Below are 16738 nucleotides of genomic sequence, written 5' to 3'. Positions count from 1 at the left end.
GATAATTATTATCTATGTTAGTAACGAAGCGCAGCTACCTGATAAACTGATAAGATGATGCTAATACCAGAGTTGGTAAATATAAACCCAAATTTCCTATCTTAAAACATTATCATGTTTATCATGTTCTTATTATAATTTGTATTACATTCTATAATTTTATTTTCTATTATTGAAATTATTTTATAACTATTTCTGTTAAATTTACTATATACCATATAGATTTCTAACAATTAATAATGTCCCACGTCCAGTTCGTTCATTTTCTGGAAAGTTACGGGTTAAATTTTTAACTTCGCTCAAATGGCAACACTGAATTTTAAATTAATCCCTTCCATTTCTTTATCATCTAATATCTATAATCTATGACAGAATCTGGATTCAAGACAACGGACAACGGACGAACGGACTCAAAATCTAAATGTGGGTACTGGGCATGTGCAATTCACGCATATGTAGCATTGAATTCTGATCGGATTTAAAATTGTAACTGGTTTCTGTTCTAGGTTCTAGTGTATAGTCCTATATAGTTCACGGTTTCACATCAGAAGTGTTAATAATTGATTCAATCAAAAAATGGACAATCCAATAATAATGAACAAATATTCCATTGAAAGGGTAGGATAAGTTGTTTTTTCAATTTATAATATTTAATAATGATGTTGATAAATTTATTATATTATTAAACAACATACATAATTTAATTTCAGACTTTAGGAAATGAAATTAAACCATATAACTACGATGAATTTGTAAAGGTAAATACCTTATTTAATTATAAAATCTTATTTGAATAAATTATTTTTTTTTTAACTTGATAAAACTTATTCTATTTATGTTTTAGAATTTCAAAATAAATATAATTAATCGCTCTGAAAATGACTTGGAGTTTGATCTTGTTGGCATTGATGTAGCTGTGGCTAATAGTCTTAGAAGAGTTATTTTATCTGAGGTAATGTAGTCATAAATATTAACATATCATCATTATCTATATGGCTCTTGTTTTTTTTGGTTATTACTTTTCAGCCTTTTTGTATCCTAGTACTATGTACAAGTTTTGAAAGACTTGTTAAGAACTTATTAATTATTATATAATGAAGTGCATTTATTAAATGATTAATAAAATCAAAATTAAATTATTGTTTTTTGTTTTTGTTTATACTATTAGATGATAACTAGTTAAAAATTTTCTTTACTCAATCAATTTTAATGTTACATGAAGTACTTGCATATAACTTACATATAATTTTCTTAAAATATCTACTTTAAAAAGTTATTGTTTTTAAGTTTTAAATAACTATTGGTTAAATGTATATTATATTATATTTTCCATGAATCAACTATTGATCTTATTCTAACCCCCAATTTCTCTTTTTAGGTACCTAGTATGGCAATTGAAAAGGTACATATATATCAAAACACATCTTATATACTTGATGAAATACTTGCTCATCGATTGGGATTAATTCCATTGAAAGCAGATCCTAGGCAGTTCAAAATGAAAGAAGATGGTATTATTTTGATCTTTTTTTATTTTATTTTTAAATTATAACTTGTTGTACTATATTTTAGAGATAGACTTTTTTTTTTCAGAAAATTCTGAACCAAGTGAACACGACAGTCTAGTTTATGAAATGAAAATAAAATGTACAAAAAAGGATTTAGATGCATTAGCTCACAAACAATTTATTAGTTTTCCCGGTAATAATGTTTTTTTTTTTTATTATGATTGTACATATTCTTTTTTTTTTGTGACTTGAATTCTAGTTTTCAAACAATTTTAGTGTACTCAAAACACATAAAATGGTTGCCATTGGGTAATCAAAAAGATATTTTCACGGAAAAAGATGTTGGAATAATTAGTGATGATATTCTTATTTCAAAGTTAAGACCCGGACAGGAAATTGAACTTAAAATGTTTGCAGTTAAAGGGTTACCTAAAGACCATGCTAAATTTCAAAGTGTTTGTAAGTGTTTATTGAGTTATTAGTTATATAATAGGAACATTTTAAAATAAGTTTTTATTTTTAATTTATTTAGATTTCTATGCAGTTTTTACTAATAATTATTTTTGTAATTAACATAATGTAAATTATTACTAAAGGTTGACATTATTTTTCAAATATATAATATAAATAATTATTAAAAATATATTTATTGTAATCTTGATGTTTAGGTACAGCATGGTATAGAATGATGCCAGATATTAAATTACTTGATGAAATAAAAGGAAATGATGCACTATTACTACAATCATGCTTTCCTAAGGGTGTCATTGGATTAAAGAGCATTAAAGGTATGTATTTATAAAAACTAAATGTAAATTTAATTTTAAATTTTTCTATTGGTTGTCTTTAGGCGTCCTTAATGCATTTGTAGAAGATTCTCGAAAAGATAATAGTTCCAGGAATGTATTTAGATACAAACAATTTGATAATAAAATTTTACTTTCTAAAATTCAGGACCATTTTATATGTAAGTTTTCTAGTATTATTTTAAGTCTTTTGAATTTTAAATATTTGTTTATTTGTATTTAGGAATGTGTTAGGTTTGGTGGCACACCTGGTAAATTTGTATTTTCACTCCCTCTTCCTAATCACCAAAAAATATATGGGCAATTTTATTATTTTTTTTATCAGTCAACATTAAAAAAAAACTGATTCCATTTATATTATATCACAAATATATAAATTGAATAAAAATTTATAAAAATTGAGAAGCTTTAATAAATAGTGAGATAAAACAAAAAAGCCAAATTAAAATACTATTTATGTTGTAAATCATTTAAGCCCTAGTAAATTTTAAGTCTCTAGTTACTAAATAGTTACAAATTTTTAATTATATTAAAAAAGCACTTTCAATAACTAATTTAACATAAAAAATTATATTTTTTCATAATTTTTAGTTATTTGCTAATATTTTGTAAAGTATTTTATTCATAACTGCTAACTAAAAATTAATCTTTATGTTAAAATCAAAACATTTTTTTGTCATAAAAGATCTAAAATATCAGTTTAGGAAATATATAGGAAGAATTTAAAACATATATATACTTAAATTTCAAACTTTTAAAGATAATTAAGTAGACAACTGTATTTATTAATTAATATTAGTAATATTTATTGAATTTTAAAATTTACATTGATCTTGGTCCTCCCTTAATTTTTTATATACAATATTAAATCATTTATACACAATTAGTTTTGAGTAATTACATATATTTCATGTAAGTTTTAATCTATAACTCTATTTGCACATAAATTTCATGATTAATAGATTAGAAATTATGTCACTTTTTATGGATAATTTAATCTTCATTATTATGTATTATTTATTGATTATTTTTGAAAGCAAAATTTACAAATATTTTTTTTATTTTATTTATTTTAATTGTATGATATTTTTATGAGAATATTTTGTTAATTTTTATAATTGTTATTATTGGAGACAATCAAATAACTAACTTTAAAAATTATCACACTTATTTAAATAAGTTTAACGGATAACTGTGTACTCTGTAAGTATGTAAAAATATAATAAATCTTAAATTTTCCATAGTAAAATATCACAAAATTAATTTGTTACATAAAAAGTTATGTTAATAAAGCTTTCATTGTATTTAATAAACTTTCAGTCAATATATCTTTAATTACATTTTTAAACAAGAACCATTGTAATATTTCAATTTCATTTAACATATCATCATGTTTAGTTATTTCAGTTTTTGGTAAAATGACATATAAATATTGTTATGTACTATTATTTTACTAAATATTTTTTCAAATGTAGATAGGTACCAGTTAAAATAAAAAGCTCAAATTTTCAAACTTTATTAACTATAATAATTTTAACACACATAATTACAATCTGAAAATGTCATGAATAAAAGTTATAGTTTAATATTTGTGAATGCAGCTATTTGAAATTTTATGATATTATATGGACAAATAAGTAATGATAAAAATCTGCATTTGTGTAACTACAGGATGGCAAAGCATAGAACTGCCCCAAGCCCTAGACTTGGAAGAATTTTTGACCTTTGTAAATACAATTTGTATTTATAAAAAATTAAAATTTGTCTTAAAATGCACTGTGTACTGTGTTATAGAGACTAAAAAAAATGCAAAACTTATCATATTTTACACTAGAGAATGGAGCAAGCTAAGCTTTTAAATTATTTATTGAAATAAATTTAGAAGAAAAAAAAATTAAATTAAAAAGTTATATTAAACTTTTTTTATCAGTATAAGTGTATGACTTTACTGTAAGATGTAGTACACACGGTAATGTAAAATTGCATAAATTAAATAAATTGATAAAAAAACTTGTTTTTTTTTTTTTTTTTTTTTTTTTAATTTTAAAATTGAAGAATTTCAGTCGAATTAATAGATAGGAGTTAACACTTACTTGATACCCAGGGACTTCAATTTATAGCTATGCCTCTGAAGATCAATAAAACAAATCAATTAATAATATATATGTTATATATTTTGTCAAAATTATTGATGCCATTAATAAAATTTTTATTAACATTATAGTTATCATTTTTTTTTTAATTACTTAAATAAAATTGTTAAAAGTTAAAAAAATAAATTAAAATTTGAACTCGAATTCTACCTAAAAATATAGTCATATTTTCGTATTTAAAGATTTTATTTAACCTAACTAATAGAGGTGACAAATTTTTTTAATATTACACTAATAATTTTTTATAAATAATTGTTAATGTTTTTAAAATAATAGTGTTAATATTAGATACCAATTATTTAAATGTAATTACTATTTTTAAATTGTGATCATGGACTAATATTATTCTTCATTTTCAGTTACAATTGAATCAGTTGGAGCAATGGATCCAAGCATAATTTTCTTAGAAGCCCTTAATATTTTAATTAGAAAAGTTAATAGTGCTTCTGAATCAGCATTAAATCAAACTGAAATCTAATTTTTTGTTTTTAATGTTATTATTTAATATAATATATAATGTAAAAATAACATTTCATATTAAATAAAACATTTTTTTTTTTACAAAGATAGAATCATTGTTTTTTATGGCACTATAGATTGAATGAACTTGAATTAAGCAATTTTAGCTGTATTGATATATTATATATACTTAACCTGAAGTCTTTTAAATAAACTTAGTAAATTCCTAAAATGGAACACTAAAAGTTTTGTTGGTGATAAATCGTATGTGAATTTATACATTTTTTTTAAGCTATTTACTCTATTTAAAGATTTATTTTCTTAAAATACTTAAAATATATTTCTATATTGTTTGTGTATTGTATACATGGTAATGTACCTTTACTGTTGTAAAACCAGGACAGGAAAAATCATAAAAATAACACTTTAATATAATTGTATATAATATATACCAGATATGAAATACATATACATATATATATATATATATTTATATTAAATTAAAGCAAAAGTACATCATATTAATTATTAATGTAAGTGAATTATTAAAATAAATTGTATAGGTAGGTACATGCTCTCAAGTACATTTTTTTTTTTTTTAATTATGGAGTTCAAGAAGTACTCCGTCTATTTGGCGGTGGTGATGTTGATTCACTTTTTCTCCATCCAGGTGACCTACTCCTTGCTGAACCAGGAGTATGGCTTCTACTTTTACTTTCTGATCGAGATTTATGATCAATTGACATACTCCTTCTACTTCTATCTACTGACAAGCTTCTTTTTCGGCTTACTGACTTACTCCTTTTTCTGTTGTCAGATGTACTTCTCTTACTCCTAACTGGTGGTGACCTAGATAGAGATCTAGCAGGAGACTGAGGACTTTTAGATGGAGTTCTAGTAACTCTTCTAAGTGGAGGTGATCTAGGAGATGGAGATCTACGTATGGATGAACGGTTACGTCTATGTCTTTTTTCAGTAGGCGAACGTGACTTATGTCGACTTGCACTACGTTTTCGAGTACGTCTTTGAGATGAATTTGATTTCCTAGTGCGTTTCTTAGGTGTTCGACTTCTTCGAGGAGACCTGCTAACTCTTTTACGAAGAGGAGTTCTTGTCCTAGATCTTTTAGGAGACAATGTACGTCTAATATGACTAGACGAACGACTTTTGACTGGTTCAGATGCCTTTCCTCTACCAGACGAACTACTTCTTCTTGGTGATTTACTTGATGATCTAGGGCTTCTAGAATTACTCCTGGGAGGTGTTGCTGACCTAGATTTCTCTTTATCAGGTGTAGCAGATTTATATTTTTTCTCAACTTCTGGTACAATAGGAGGAGTATTATCTTTTTTTCTATCTTTTTCTTTTCGTTTTTCTGATTTATCTTCTTTTCGCTTAGAAGAATATTTCTTATCTTTTTTATGACTTCTAGATCTCGAGCGACGTCTTGACTTGGATTTAGATCTTGATCTTCGTCTATCTCTCGATGATTTGCGTTTTCTATCTCTAGATCTTGACTTTTTCCTGGACCGTGATCTTTTTCTATCTCTTGAACGTCGATCTCGACTTCTATATCTTTTTCTTGATCTAGAGCGTCTTTTGGAACGTGATCTTGATCGTCTCCTACGAGAACGTGAATGTCCTCTACGTGATCTAGATGTTGATCTACGACGACTTCTACCATGCGATCTAGACCGTGATCTACGGTGAGAATGACCATGTTTTTTATCTTTAGATAAGATCCCAATGACAGGATCAATAGCTGCAGAAATTAAACTTTGAGCTTCTTTAACTCGAGTCATAGCTTCTTCAATTTCTCTTTGGGCTGCTTCATTACTTTTGGCCATTGGTTTAGCAATTGCTTGTGTGGCATGTGTTACTTGAACTGGACGAGATCCAAGTTGAACTCCATTGAGTTTTAATCCAGCTATAACACTAGCTTGTTCAGAGTACTCTACAAGAGCATAACGAGTGATATCATTTTCTCTACTACACCATCTAACATACTTGACATCACCAGCTTTTTGGAAAAAACCTATAAGCTCTTCATCAGTCACATTTTCATCTACATTAATTGCGACTAAGGTACGTCTAATTTCTTCAATTCGCCTAGAATCATATGTGATTGGCAATTGTGGGTATGGTGGTAAGCCATTGGACGCCAATACCGGATCGTTCGTGACTATTACCTGATTTGGAGGAATTCCTTCAATCTGATTGACGACGTGTGCAGGCAATTTTGGATCAGAAGGATATAATCCAGGTACGATGTTTGCTTGATTGGCAATGTCTAGCGCCCTGTATTCATCCGGTATTTCGCCAACTGATGATTGATAGGGCGTGACAATCAGTGCTCGGTCAATGAACACAGTATTAGTAAGATGTTGAGCGACGGCTACGCACAGGGAGTCGAAATACTTAACGTAACATATACGAGATTGGACGGGTACGGACACGTCACGTATCTGCGGGTACAGTCTGATATCCTCGATCTTGCCAATGCAGCCGAATAATGTTTGCATTTGATCTTTGGTAGCTTGCGGTGCAATGTTCGTTACCTGTATCACCTTTGTGGTGGGTAAAGCCGAAGCTGTGTCCGTGCTGGCTGTCATTGTGACTTGCGAGTGCTTGTGCAAACAACAAGTTGTATCAAATGCTGAAAAATTGACGGCTACATGTTCTAAACACCACGAAACGGCTGCCTATTTTTGATCATATTGTCGGCAGTAATGAATGCAGAATGATCAAAAATCACAATTCACAATTTGTTTAGTATAATCGTATTTGAACGTGAGAATCAAACAGCCGAACAGCCGCGGTGTGTTAGTGGTACGCCTATGATGTCACAAGAACAGTGCGGACAACAGCAGCGAACGACACCGGAAAAAATTAAAAATTTACATTTACTAAAAAATTTTACTTAAATTTTGCAGACTAGAAACATATTTAATGTATCAAGGGCAAAATCAAACAATTTTTAGAAAACCTGAAAAGCACGACTCTGGGATACGGTTATAAATTTCAAAATCATTTTCGACATGGTTTAGAAAAAATTAGAAAATGAGCGGGAAAGTGGGGGAAATATCAATAACATCATCATCATTATAATCATCATCAACGCCATAGTCATTCATCACTGAACACACAGTTGCATGCACTGCACTAATACGCCGGTCCAGTATTCAGTAATATTATTTCTGGCTTGTCATTTTATGCTGCCGAAAGCCCTGACGCAGATTACTGAATTCGTGGAGTTACGTATAATTTTTTATTATCATTCGAGTAGACCGAGTAGAGTATACGGTTTGAGTATTTGACATTTGAGTATCTGCATTGAATATCATCTTGTCTCGACAAGTATTACTGTGTAAGTAAGTTTTGTTTATTGGTTGTCAAGCTCTTAACCTTTAATTCATTTTTCATTGTTTTTTATTCATAAAATATTGTACGTGTCGAACAGATATCAATGGCCAAAATTAAACTACTGGCATGCATAACGGTGCTGGTCTTGCAATTGGCATTTGGCGAAGAAGAAACAACAGTAAGCAATTTTTGCCAACTACAATTTAACTTTTTTATCTTATATGTCTACCCTCCTACAGAGTGATGTTAGTGTTGAATCGGTGCCTTACACTAGCCCAACTTCAGCAAAAGAAGGCGTGTACTTGACCGAACATTTTGACGATCCGTCATCATTGGGCAAAAAATGGATCAAATCTAATTCTAAGAAGCCAGATGTTGATGAGGAATTAGCTCAGTATGATGGTAAATCACTTATTATATAATATGTCAATAAATTTTATATTTCATTTTTTCATATACTTCTAGAATTTATTTTAAATATTAAATGTACTTACATACATTAATTAAAACAAGATATCACAAGACAGCTAATAAGCTACTAATAGTGGAATGAATAACACAGTTTAAAATACTAGAAAAGTTAATAAATTATTTATTTTTTATTAATTTTACCTATCAAATTAACCATATAATAAAATTTTTAATAAAACTGATAAAATTAATCAGGAAAGTAGTATTTTAAATTATACTTCATGAAATTTAAAAAAAAACTATTGAATGGGATTAATAGTAAAATTATTCAATTATGAAATAATATTCTAATATTATAAAAATTGAATAAAATATTCAACTATAGATATTTTTTTTTTTTATTGTATGTATTTTCTAATCATTGTAACTATTTATATCATTAGGTAAATGGAGTATTGATGAGTTAGAAAGATTCCCACTAAAAGGTGATAGAGGTTTAGTCTTAGCATCAGAGAGTCGTCATGCTGCTATATCATCAAAACTCGACAAACCATTCAAGTTTGATAGTGGAAAAACTTTAGTTATTCAATATGAAGTAGCATTTCAAAAACCACATACTTGTGGTGGAGCATATTTAAAGTTGCTTACTGAAGGTCCTCATATTAAGGATTTAACTCAGTTCAATGATAAAACTCCATATTCAATTATGTTTGGTCCAGATAAATGTGGTCCAACTTCCAAAGTGCATTTTATAATTAGACATAAAAATCCTAGGAACAATACAATTACTGAAAAACACTGTTTAAAATTAAAAACAGAAGAGTCTGTGTTTACTGACCATCAACCTCATTTGTTTACCTTAGTTGTTAAACCAGACAACTCGTATTCATTCTTTTTAGACCAAGAAGTAAGTTATTATAAAAATTGTATTATTGAGTTTAATTTATATATTTTTTTTAGTTGCAATATGAAGGCGATTTATTATCAGAAGATGATTTTAATCCACCAATTATTCCACCAAAAGAGATAGTTGATACAAATGATGTAAAACCTGAAGATTGGGATGAAAGAAGTAAAATTCCTGATGAAAGTGCTGTTAAACCAGATGATTGGGATGAAAGTGAACCTGAAAGTATTCCTGATGAATCCTCTTCTATGCCAGATGATTGGTTGGAAGAAGAACCCACTCATATACCTGATACTGCTGCAGTTAAACCTACTGATTGGTAAACATCAGTTCATATTTTGTCTAGTGACTAAATTTATTTTAAAATAGTACTTGGTCAAATAAAGTAACTTTATATTAATATAGTAATATTGACTTTTTTATAAATTTAATTTAAAGGGATAATGATATGGATGGAGAATGGGAACCACCTTTAATTAATAATCCAAAATGTGAAGATCGTTCTGGATGTGGACCTTGGTCGAGACCATTAATGAAAAATCCCAAATACAAAGGCAAATGGAAACAACCATTAATAGACAATCCAAACTATCGTGGAAAATGGACTCCTCGACTCATACATAATCCCGATTACTTTTATGATAAAAATCCACTTAAATCTTCACCTATTGTAAGTATTTATTTCATGTATTAATAATTTGTTAAATTAACTCAAATTGAGTTATATTATATGAGATTCATATTATTTAAAACCATTCTTCAAAAAAAATTTTTAGTAGGCTTAGAATGATTTATTTTACTGATTATTTTTATTTTATAAACTTTCTATACTTATTTTTTTGATTTTGTATAATTTTAAATTATTTTTTTTCAAGTCGAAATATACAATCTATATCAGATGACATAATAAGTATATATGATAAAAGGGACAAATAACATGAGTATACAAAAAATAAAAGTTGAATAAAGAAGTCACCTAAAAGTTGTGAAATTAGTATCTATTTACTTGTTTTTATATTTTTTTTTAGATTACAATGTGTAAAAGGTCTCTGCACCATTTACGTTTTAAGCATCTAGAAGGGCAACCGGGGATTTACAATATATAAAAAAAATATATATACATTTTTTTGATTATTTCATTATTAAAAGAAATATTAATTCTAATAAATTGAATAAAAATACAATTTATAACTTAAATTAATTAAAATTGTGTAATATGTTAAAAACTCATTGTACATGTTATGTTGATAAGTGTATTGTTATAGGGTGCTGTTGGTTTTGAATTGTGGTCTATTTCGGACAAAATTTATTTTGATAATATCATAATAGCAGATGATGAAGTTCATGCTGAAAAATGGTCAGAATTAACATGGTTACTAAAAAAGAAGAATTTATCACACGAATCGGTAATATTTTATCTTTTTTTATAGCTTAAGAAATTTTAATTTAAGATCTTTAATACGGAAATAAAATTATAGTAATAGTTTTCAAACAAAAATATCTACATATATATTATAGGGCACTTTTTGGGGCAGAGCTCTCAAGAATATGAATTATAAGCCTGGATTATGGTTATGTTATATAATTTATTGTTCTATACCTGTGATTATTTATTTATCATATTTAACACAAAGATATTTAAAGGTAGCTAGTTACTAAATAAGTAACTAATTAATAGCTGATTGTACCTTATTATATTTATACTTACAAATTTTTTTTATTGATGTACCTGTATTTATTTAATACCCATTGTTGTTATAATTATTTTATTTTATTTTATTTTAACAAATTTATATTTTCTTAATTAGGAGAGTGTATTTGGAGCTGTAATTAGATATACCAACGAAAATCCTTGGTTGTGGGCTGTATATGTAGTAGTTATTGCTGTGACTGTTGTATTAATAGTTATTACCTGCTGCACTTCATCAAAAGTAATTTTTCTTTCACTATAAAAATTACTTTTTTTCAGTTCCCTTCAATTCACTTAAAATTATTTTGTTCATATTAACATAGGAAAAATCTGCAAATGAATCGAATAAAAAAACTGATGAACCTGTACCTGATGTAGAACCAGAAGCATCTGATGAAGAACAAGAAACAGATATAAAAGAAGATGAAGACGTTGATAATAAAAGTGCTGATGATGAAGAAAATGTATGTGCTATTAAAAATTAAATAATATAAATGAAATTGTTATAAGTTATTATTATTGATAACTGATGAAATAATTTGATTATATATTATGAATATGTATTTATAAAGGTTGATGTGGAGGCTGATCAAACTAATGAAGATCAAGTACCATCCTCTCCAAGGAAGCGCAGAACAAGAAAAGACTGAATCTGCTTATCACTTATCTTCTCTCCCTTGTAGCGTCATTTTGTTTGTATTCCTACAATTGTGTATTTTGTTTTATTTATTTATTTTTTTTTTTTTTTTAAACATATTAGTCATGATAATGTTAAAACCAAATAAAAAAAGGTTACACTCAAATATTTATATTACAGGTTTCTGTAATAATTTTGTACTAGTGTTAAAAACTTGAATTATTATATTTTGAAACACTTTTGATAGACTTGTGCATTAATTATGTGTATTGCTTTCATGTTCAATTATAATTTGTTTTATACGATATATATATACATATTATATAAAGAAAATTAATGTGTCTGATTTTAAAATATTATCTCAAATGTGTTAAATAAATTGGTTTGATTGAATAATTGTTATTATTGGAAAAACAAATTTCATTGTTATTGAATAATAGCTTGTTGACCTACTTCTTATCACATTTAATTGCGCTACTTAATATTTGTAATGATAATCATTTATTATTTTCATATAATTGAAATCATGAAATGTGAATAACGGTTAAAAATACTGATTTAATATTAATATATTTGACTTTGATGTATTTTAAATGAGAATAAATTTTTCATAGTTATTTAAGGATTATAATGCTTATTTTTATAATTAGTTAATCCACCAAGATGGCTAAAGTAAAGATGGTGTTCTGACTTCTAATTAAGCTAATTTAGGTTTAAAAATATACAAATTATAACATGTAAAATAAATAAAAAAATACTCAAAACAGATACTGTTACTTTTAGGTGGTTTCTTCCCTCAAAAGTCTTGTGTGTAACTCTTCTTAAATTTGCTTATCCTGGGAAGATATATAACTATTCTGTTAATTTTATATTTCTAAATAAGTGTTTGTGTTGAACAATTTATAAAAAAAAATTAAAACTTAGTCAAAATGTTAACAAATATCATCAAATTTATGGATATTATATAGTAAAAGTTTATAAAATGATGATATGATATATGAATGAATAGTATGGAATTGAGGGACTTTAAAGTTTAAAGTATATATTAATGATTATTTTTTAAACAGTTATTTGGTCTTATAAACATATATGTAAGAGACAGTAATAACTTAAATATGTTAACAAGTTAAAGTCTATTTTTTTTGTTGATATTTATGCATTAATTATAAGTAGACACAATCATAACTTAAAAGTATTTCTTATTCTCCACTATGAGTTATCTAATAATTAGAGACTGGTGTAATTGTTTTAGCTAAATAATTATATATTTTGTATAGTAAAAAATAAGAAAATACTAAACACAGACAAAGTTACATAGAATTCAGTAACAATGTAATAGTAAAATTAATTCTTTTCTAAATACATTGGAAATCACCATTTTGTTCAGATTATTAATATTCATACTTAAAAAAAAAAAAAAATTAATATCTACCTAATCCTCTCAAACAATATATTAGTATTATAACCAAAGATTGACCTAGACTCTCCATATCCATGCTAAGTGAATGGCTCTTAACAATCGATCCCGTCTGCAATGACTTCTATACACATCATTACATCAATCTGAATAATAAAATATTTCTTAATAAATTTCTATCAAAATAATTTGGTCATATGGTAAACAACTTTCAAAATTCAATCAAGTCATCAATTATAAAAAAAAAATCCAAATGTCTCTAAAAAATAACTAAATTTCCTTTCCGTTTGATATAACTATATACCTACTACATAATTATTTCTTCATTCTATAAGTTCAAAATAATGCCAAACCTTTCTATAAACATATTCAATTACTGTAATTCTTAAATCTTAAGTTTATCTGCTTTTAATATCACCAGTGACCCTAGAAGATGTGTTTAGACTGGAAACATTGCAAGACTTTCTAAATGACTAAAAATCATTGTTTGTTTCTGTGAAGTTGCTTCCTTTAATTATATAGCCATATATTCATCTTTTATATTTACTGTAAAAAATGTATTTACAAATTGTATAATAAATATTTGAAAAAGAAAACATTTGTAAAATTAAAGAATTAGAATTCTAGAATTTTTAAATAAATATTTATTCCCATAAAACAGTTTTAATTAATTAGATAAAAGAATAAATATTGTTTTAATAAGGAGACCTAATAATTTTTTATACTGCTAATAACCATTAAGGATTTATTAAGGACAAATAATAAAAAAAAAATCATAAGTCAATAAAATACAAATACATTTACTGTTTATTTTACTTAATTTAAAACATATTTTTAAGATTTGATTAAGTATAGATGATAAGTCAGTGACATTTAAAAAAAATCTGAATAAGAGGTGTAATTGTTTTATTCTTTTTATATTAATTATCCAAAAATTGTTTGAAAGGTTGTTCCAGTATAACCAACATTGGATGAACTTTGGTCCGAAAATGTTATGTATAATCTATAAACAATAATTAATAATTACATTACCAAAATAACTTATGAATAAAGCAAACATACCTGTCATCTGGAATGCCTAGTTCTTTTTTTAAAAGAGGATACAATACAGCAGCATGTTTCTTGTTCTGTTCAACACCTAGGCAACCAATACTCATTAACGTAGCTGTACCACAGGGCTTATCATCTCCGCCCCATGTCATAAGTTGGTCTGGCACAACAGTCACAACTACATACTAAAACAGGTGACAAAAAACTACACTAGTAAAAAAAAAAAATGAATAATAAAAATTAAATTAGTATTTACTGATTCTGGTTTTCCAAGGGTTTTAGCCACAGCTGCTGAAAGCTTTTTCAATAACTCTGGTGTTATTTTAGACTTGGACACATTTGTTTCTAAACGAAAATGAGGCATGTTGCAAAATTGAAAAAAAATTCTCTAAAATATTTAAAAAACAATAAATGACTGAGCCACATCAATTAGTATATACTGATTTTACTTTTACTAGCTTACCTGATTTGTTAAACTGTCTAAGCGCTTAGCTAATTAATACACTACTAGCAGTTAGCACAGTAAATAGTAATCGCGATGAACCTTTAATAATTATTATAATTAGTGTGAAGACTGTGAAGAATGACTGAAAATTGAAGCAATTGAATACATTTTGTGATATTGATAATAAGAGTTACCAACCAGTATTAGCTGGGTAGTGGGTGGGTAGTTTAATTTTGATAGTTTGATCTTTCGTTATCAAAGTCGCCGGGACTCGTTACCCGATTAAATATAAATAACGCTATTTAATATTTATTACTTTATATTTTAATCTATAGTCTATAGTGTCTATACTCTATACCATACTCATACACATACTCCGTAGATGTTAAATTGTGGACAAACAGAATAAATATGATGCAATAGCTAATAGGTATAATATTATTACTTGCAGTAATATAATCTTTAATTATTAATACAACACAATATACCAATGATGTATGTGATATGTAATATGTATCAATGAATCTTTAAGTTATATTTCTATATAGTCAAAATATGTTGTGAACCTAATCTCAGTAAAAACTAGGGCTATTAAATCCTGAGGATCAATTATTATTCTAATTTTTTTATCTTTTGATCCTATGTTATCTTATATTCCGTAAATTAAATAATATCATAAACTCTGTGTTCAACATAATCAAACGTCTTAGAATTCTTCCTCTACATCGTGGTGTATAAGTAGTAAATAATAATAATAATATAAAATAATATCACATGGGCTTATAATCTGACGATCAAAAATAACAAAATATCCAAATTAAGCATGAATCAAAATATAAATAAACTATATTATGTCTATATACAAATAGAAATTTTTTTTTTTATTTTAACAAGAAATATACAATCTGTAACCTTGGCACAATAAGAATATGTGATATGATATTTTGTACATGAAAACGTTAGGGAAGAAGCCATCCAGTAAAATCACTACTTACCTATTAGTTTATTATTAATTAATTGATTAATTAATTTTTTTTTTTTATAAATTATAATTCATTTGTTTAATAAATCTCGACATCAACTTATTTTCAGTCGTCGTGAGGGATTGCCTGGAATTGTGCGAGAAGCTAAATTGGATATAGGGAAATTAGAATGATATGGAAGTCTGTTATGGAATCTTCTGTAAAATTTTACTGCTTCAGCGTGAACTGTTTTAATATTTAAATCTGTGTGCAGAGTGCAGTTGGAGACATATGGTGAGGTGTTAATGATTAATCTTAAAATTTTATTTTGAACGGTTTAGATTTTATTTACATTAGTTTTTTTTATTTTGCCCCATAGTTGTAGGCCATAAGTCTATGTTGGCTTGATTAATGATTTATATATGAGAAGTTTTGTTTAGTTTGGTGTGTTTGTCAGATAGGTATTATAGTGTTTTAATTGAGCATAGTCGTTCATTTAGGGCGAGTTTTTTGGTTCTGATATGGAGTCTCCAGGTAAGACGACAGTCAAAGGTTAGGTCTAAGTATTTAACCAACTGGGATGATGAGATAAGTATGTTACCAAGGGAGACCTCTGGACAAGGGGCGAGACAAAAAACAAATAGAAAATGAAAAGTAAATTTAATTTTTTACGGGAGTAAGACGGGGTATTTGCCCTCTCTAAAATTTTAAATTTATTGCCTAATGGTAATAATGTAATGTGATAATGATGAAACATAATAATCTTCTGTAAATAAAATGTATAAAAAAATCTTCATATATAGCTATCATCGAGGACCAGGCCCTAAAATTGTGTGCACTACGATACACTTTGTGTAGTACAAAAAATGAAACGTGTACTACAAAATTCAAAAATGTGTAGCAAATAATAATGTTTATTTTTTCTATATT

The 16738-nt window shown here is 26.8% G+C and overlaps 4 protein-coding genes across 6 annotated transcripts; 2 read left to right on the top strand and 2 right to left on the bottom strand.

The window, feature by feature from the left end:
• Positions 1-339: 339 nt before the first annotated feature.
• Positions 340-4970, top strand: LOC112595933 (DNA-directed RNA polymerases I and III subunit RPAC1). Of its 2 annotated transcripts, XM_025341338.1 has the most exons (10): positions 340-423; positions 507-618; positions 711-758; positions 845-952; positions 1379-1511; positions 1579-1701; positions 1785-1967; positions 2177-2296; positions 2359-2475; positions 4827-4970. In XM_025341338.1, the coding sequence occupies exons 2-10, from the start codon at positions 577-579 to the stop codon at positions 4943-4945; spliced, it is 993 nt and encodes a 330-aa protein (XP_025197123.1). In that variant the 5' UTR covers positions 340-423; positions 507-576; the 3' UTR covers positions 4946-4970. The 2 variants fall into 2 exon arrangements, with proteins under 2 accessions (XP_025197123.1, XP_025197124.1); XM_025341339.1 differs by lacking the exon at positions 340-423 and having other exon boundaries at positions 430-618; positions 1594-1701.
• A 486-nt stretch (positions 4971-5456) lies between these two features.
• Positions 5457-7833, bottom strand: LOC112595774 (probable splicing factor, arginine/serine-rich 7). Its single transcript, XM_025341088.1, has one exon. The coding sequence runs from the start codon at positions 7536-7538 to the stop codon at positions 5538-5540; it is 2001 nt and encodes a 666-aa protein (XP_025196873.1). The 5' UTR covers positions 7539-7833; the 3' UTR covers positions 5457-5537.
• A 287-nt stretch (positions 7834-8120) lies between these two features.
• Positions 8121-12059, top strand: LOC112595775 (calnexin-like). Of its 2 annotated transcripts, none has more exons than XM_025341089.1 (10): positions 8121-8293; positions 8387-8467; positions 8529-8691; positions 9144-9607; positions 9661-9926; positions 10046-10277; positions 10873-11013; positions 11416-11538; positions 11621-11761; positions 11870-12059. In XM_025341089.1, exons 2-10 carry the CDS (start codon positions 8393-8395, stop codon positions 11945-11947), a joined length of 1683 nt encoding a protein of 560 aa, XP_025196874.1. In that variant the 5' UTR covers positions 8121-8293; positions 8387-8392; the 3' UTR covers positions 11948-12059. The 2 variants fall into 2 exon arrangements, with proteins under 2 accessions (XP_025196874.1, XP_025196875.1); XM_025341090.1 differs by having other exon boundaries at positions 8121-8297.
• Positions 12060-14131: 2072 nt separating this feature from the next.
• LOC112596014 (macrophage migration inhibitory factor homolog) lies at positions 14132-15010 on the bottom strand. The gene is made up of 4 exons (XM_025341452.1): positions 14865-15010; positions 14658-14789; positions 14414-14586; positions 14132-14354 (listed from the first exon to the last, which is right to left on the bottom strand). The coding sequence occupies exons 2-4, from the start codon at positions 14763-14765 to the stop codon at positions 14276-14278; spliced, it is 360 nt and encodes a 119-aa protein (XP_025197237.1). The 5' UTR covers positions 14766-14789; positions 14865-15010; the 3' UTR covers positions 14132-14275.
• Positions 15011-16738: the final 1728 nt, after the last annotated feature.

This window comes from Melanaphis sacchari, unplaced genomic scaffold (genome assembly GCF_002803265.2).
Source record: "Melanaphis sacchari strain LSU unplaced genomic scaffold, SCAv2.0 Contig2_pilon_pilon, whole genome shotgun sequence".
In the NCBI taxonomy this organism is placed as follows: Eukaryota; Metazoa; Arthropoda; class Insecta; order Hemiptera; family Aphididae; genus Melanaphis; species Melanaphis sacchari.
The sequence above is the reverse complement of the archived record's forward strand: the minus strand, read 5'-3'. Positions and strand labels throughout refer to the sequence as shown.

What these genes read in the sequence shown, in the direction of transcription:
- LOC112595933 (XM_025341338.1), top strand. Translation starts at nt 577, where the DNA reads ATGGACAATCCAATAATAATGAACAAATATTCCATTGAAAGG. An exon ending in GAAGAGTTATTTTATCTGAG is followed by an intron (nt 953 to 1,378) that starts GTAATGTAGTCA and finishes TTCTCTTTTTAG; the next exon opens with GTACCTAGTATGGCAATTGA. An exon ending in TGGATTAAAGAGCATTAAAG is followed by an intron (nt 2,297 to 2,358) that starts GTATGTATTTAT and finishes GGTTGTCTTTAG; the next exon opens with GCGTCCTTAATGCATTTGTA.
- LOC112595774 (XM_025341088.1), bottom strand. Translation starts at nt 7,538, where the DNA reads ATGACAGCCAGCACGGACACAGCTTCGGCTTTACCCACCACAAAGGTG.
- LOC112595775 (XM_025341089.1), top strand. Translation starts at nt 8,393, where the DNA reads ATGGCCAAAATTAAACTACTGGCATGCATAACGGTGCTGGTCTTGCAA. An exon ending in AGAATTTATCACACGAATCG is followed by an intron (nt 11,014 to 11,415) that starts GTAATATTTTAT and finishes TTTCTTAATTAG; the next exon opens with GAGAGTGTATTTGGAGCTGT. An exon ending in GTGCTGATGATGAAGAAAAT is followed by an intron (nt 11,762 to 11,869) that starts GTATGTGCTATT and finishes GTATTTATAAAG; the next exon opens with GTTGATGTGGAGGCTGATCA.
- LOC112596014 (XM_025341452.1), bottom strand. Translation starts at nt 14,765, where the DNA reads ATGCCTCATTTTCGTTTAGAAACAAATGTGTCCAAGTCTAAAATAACA. An exon ending in CCCTTGGAAAACCAGAATCA is followed by an intron (nt 14,587 to 14,657) that starts GTAAATACTAAT and finishes CACCTGTTTTAG; the next exon opens with TATGTAGTTGTGACTGTTGT. An exon ending in CTAGGCATTCCAGATGACAG is followed by an intron (nt 14,355 to 14,413) that starts GTATGTTTGCTT and finishes TATTGTTTATAG; the next exon opens with ATTATACATAACATTTTCGG.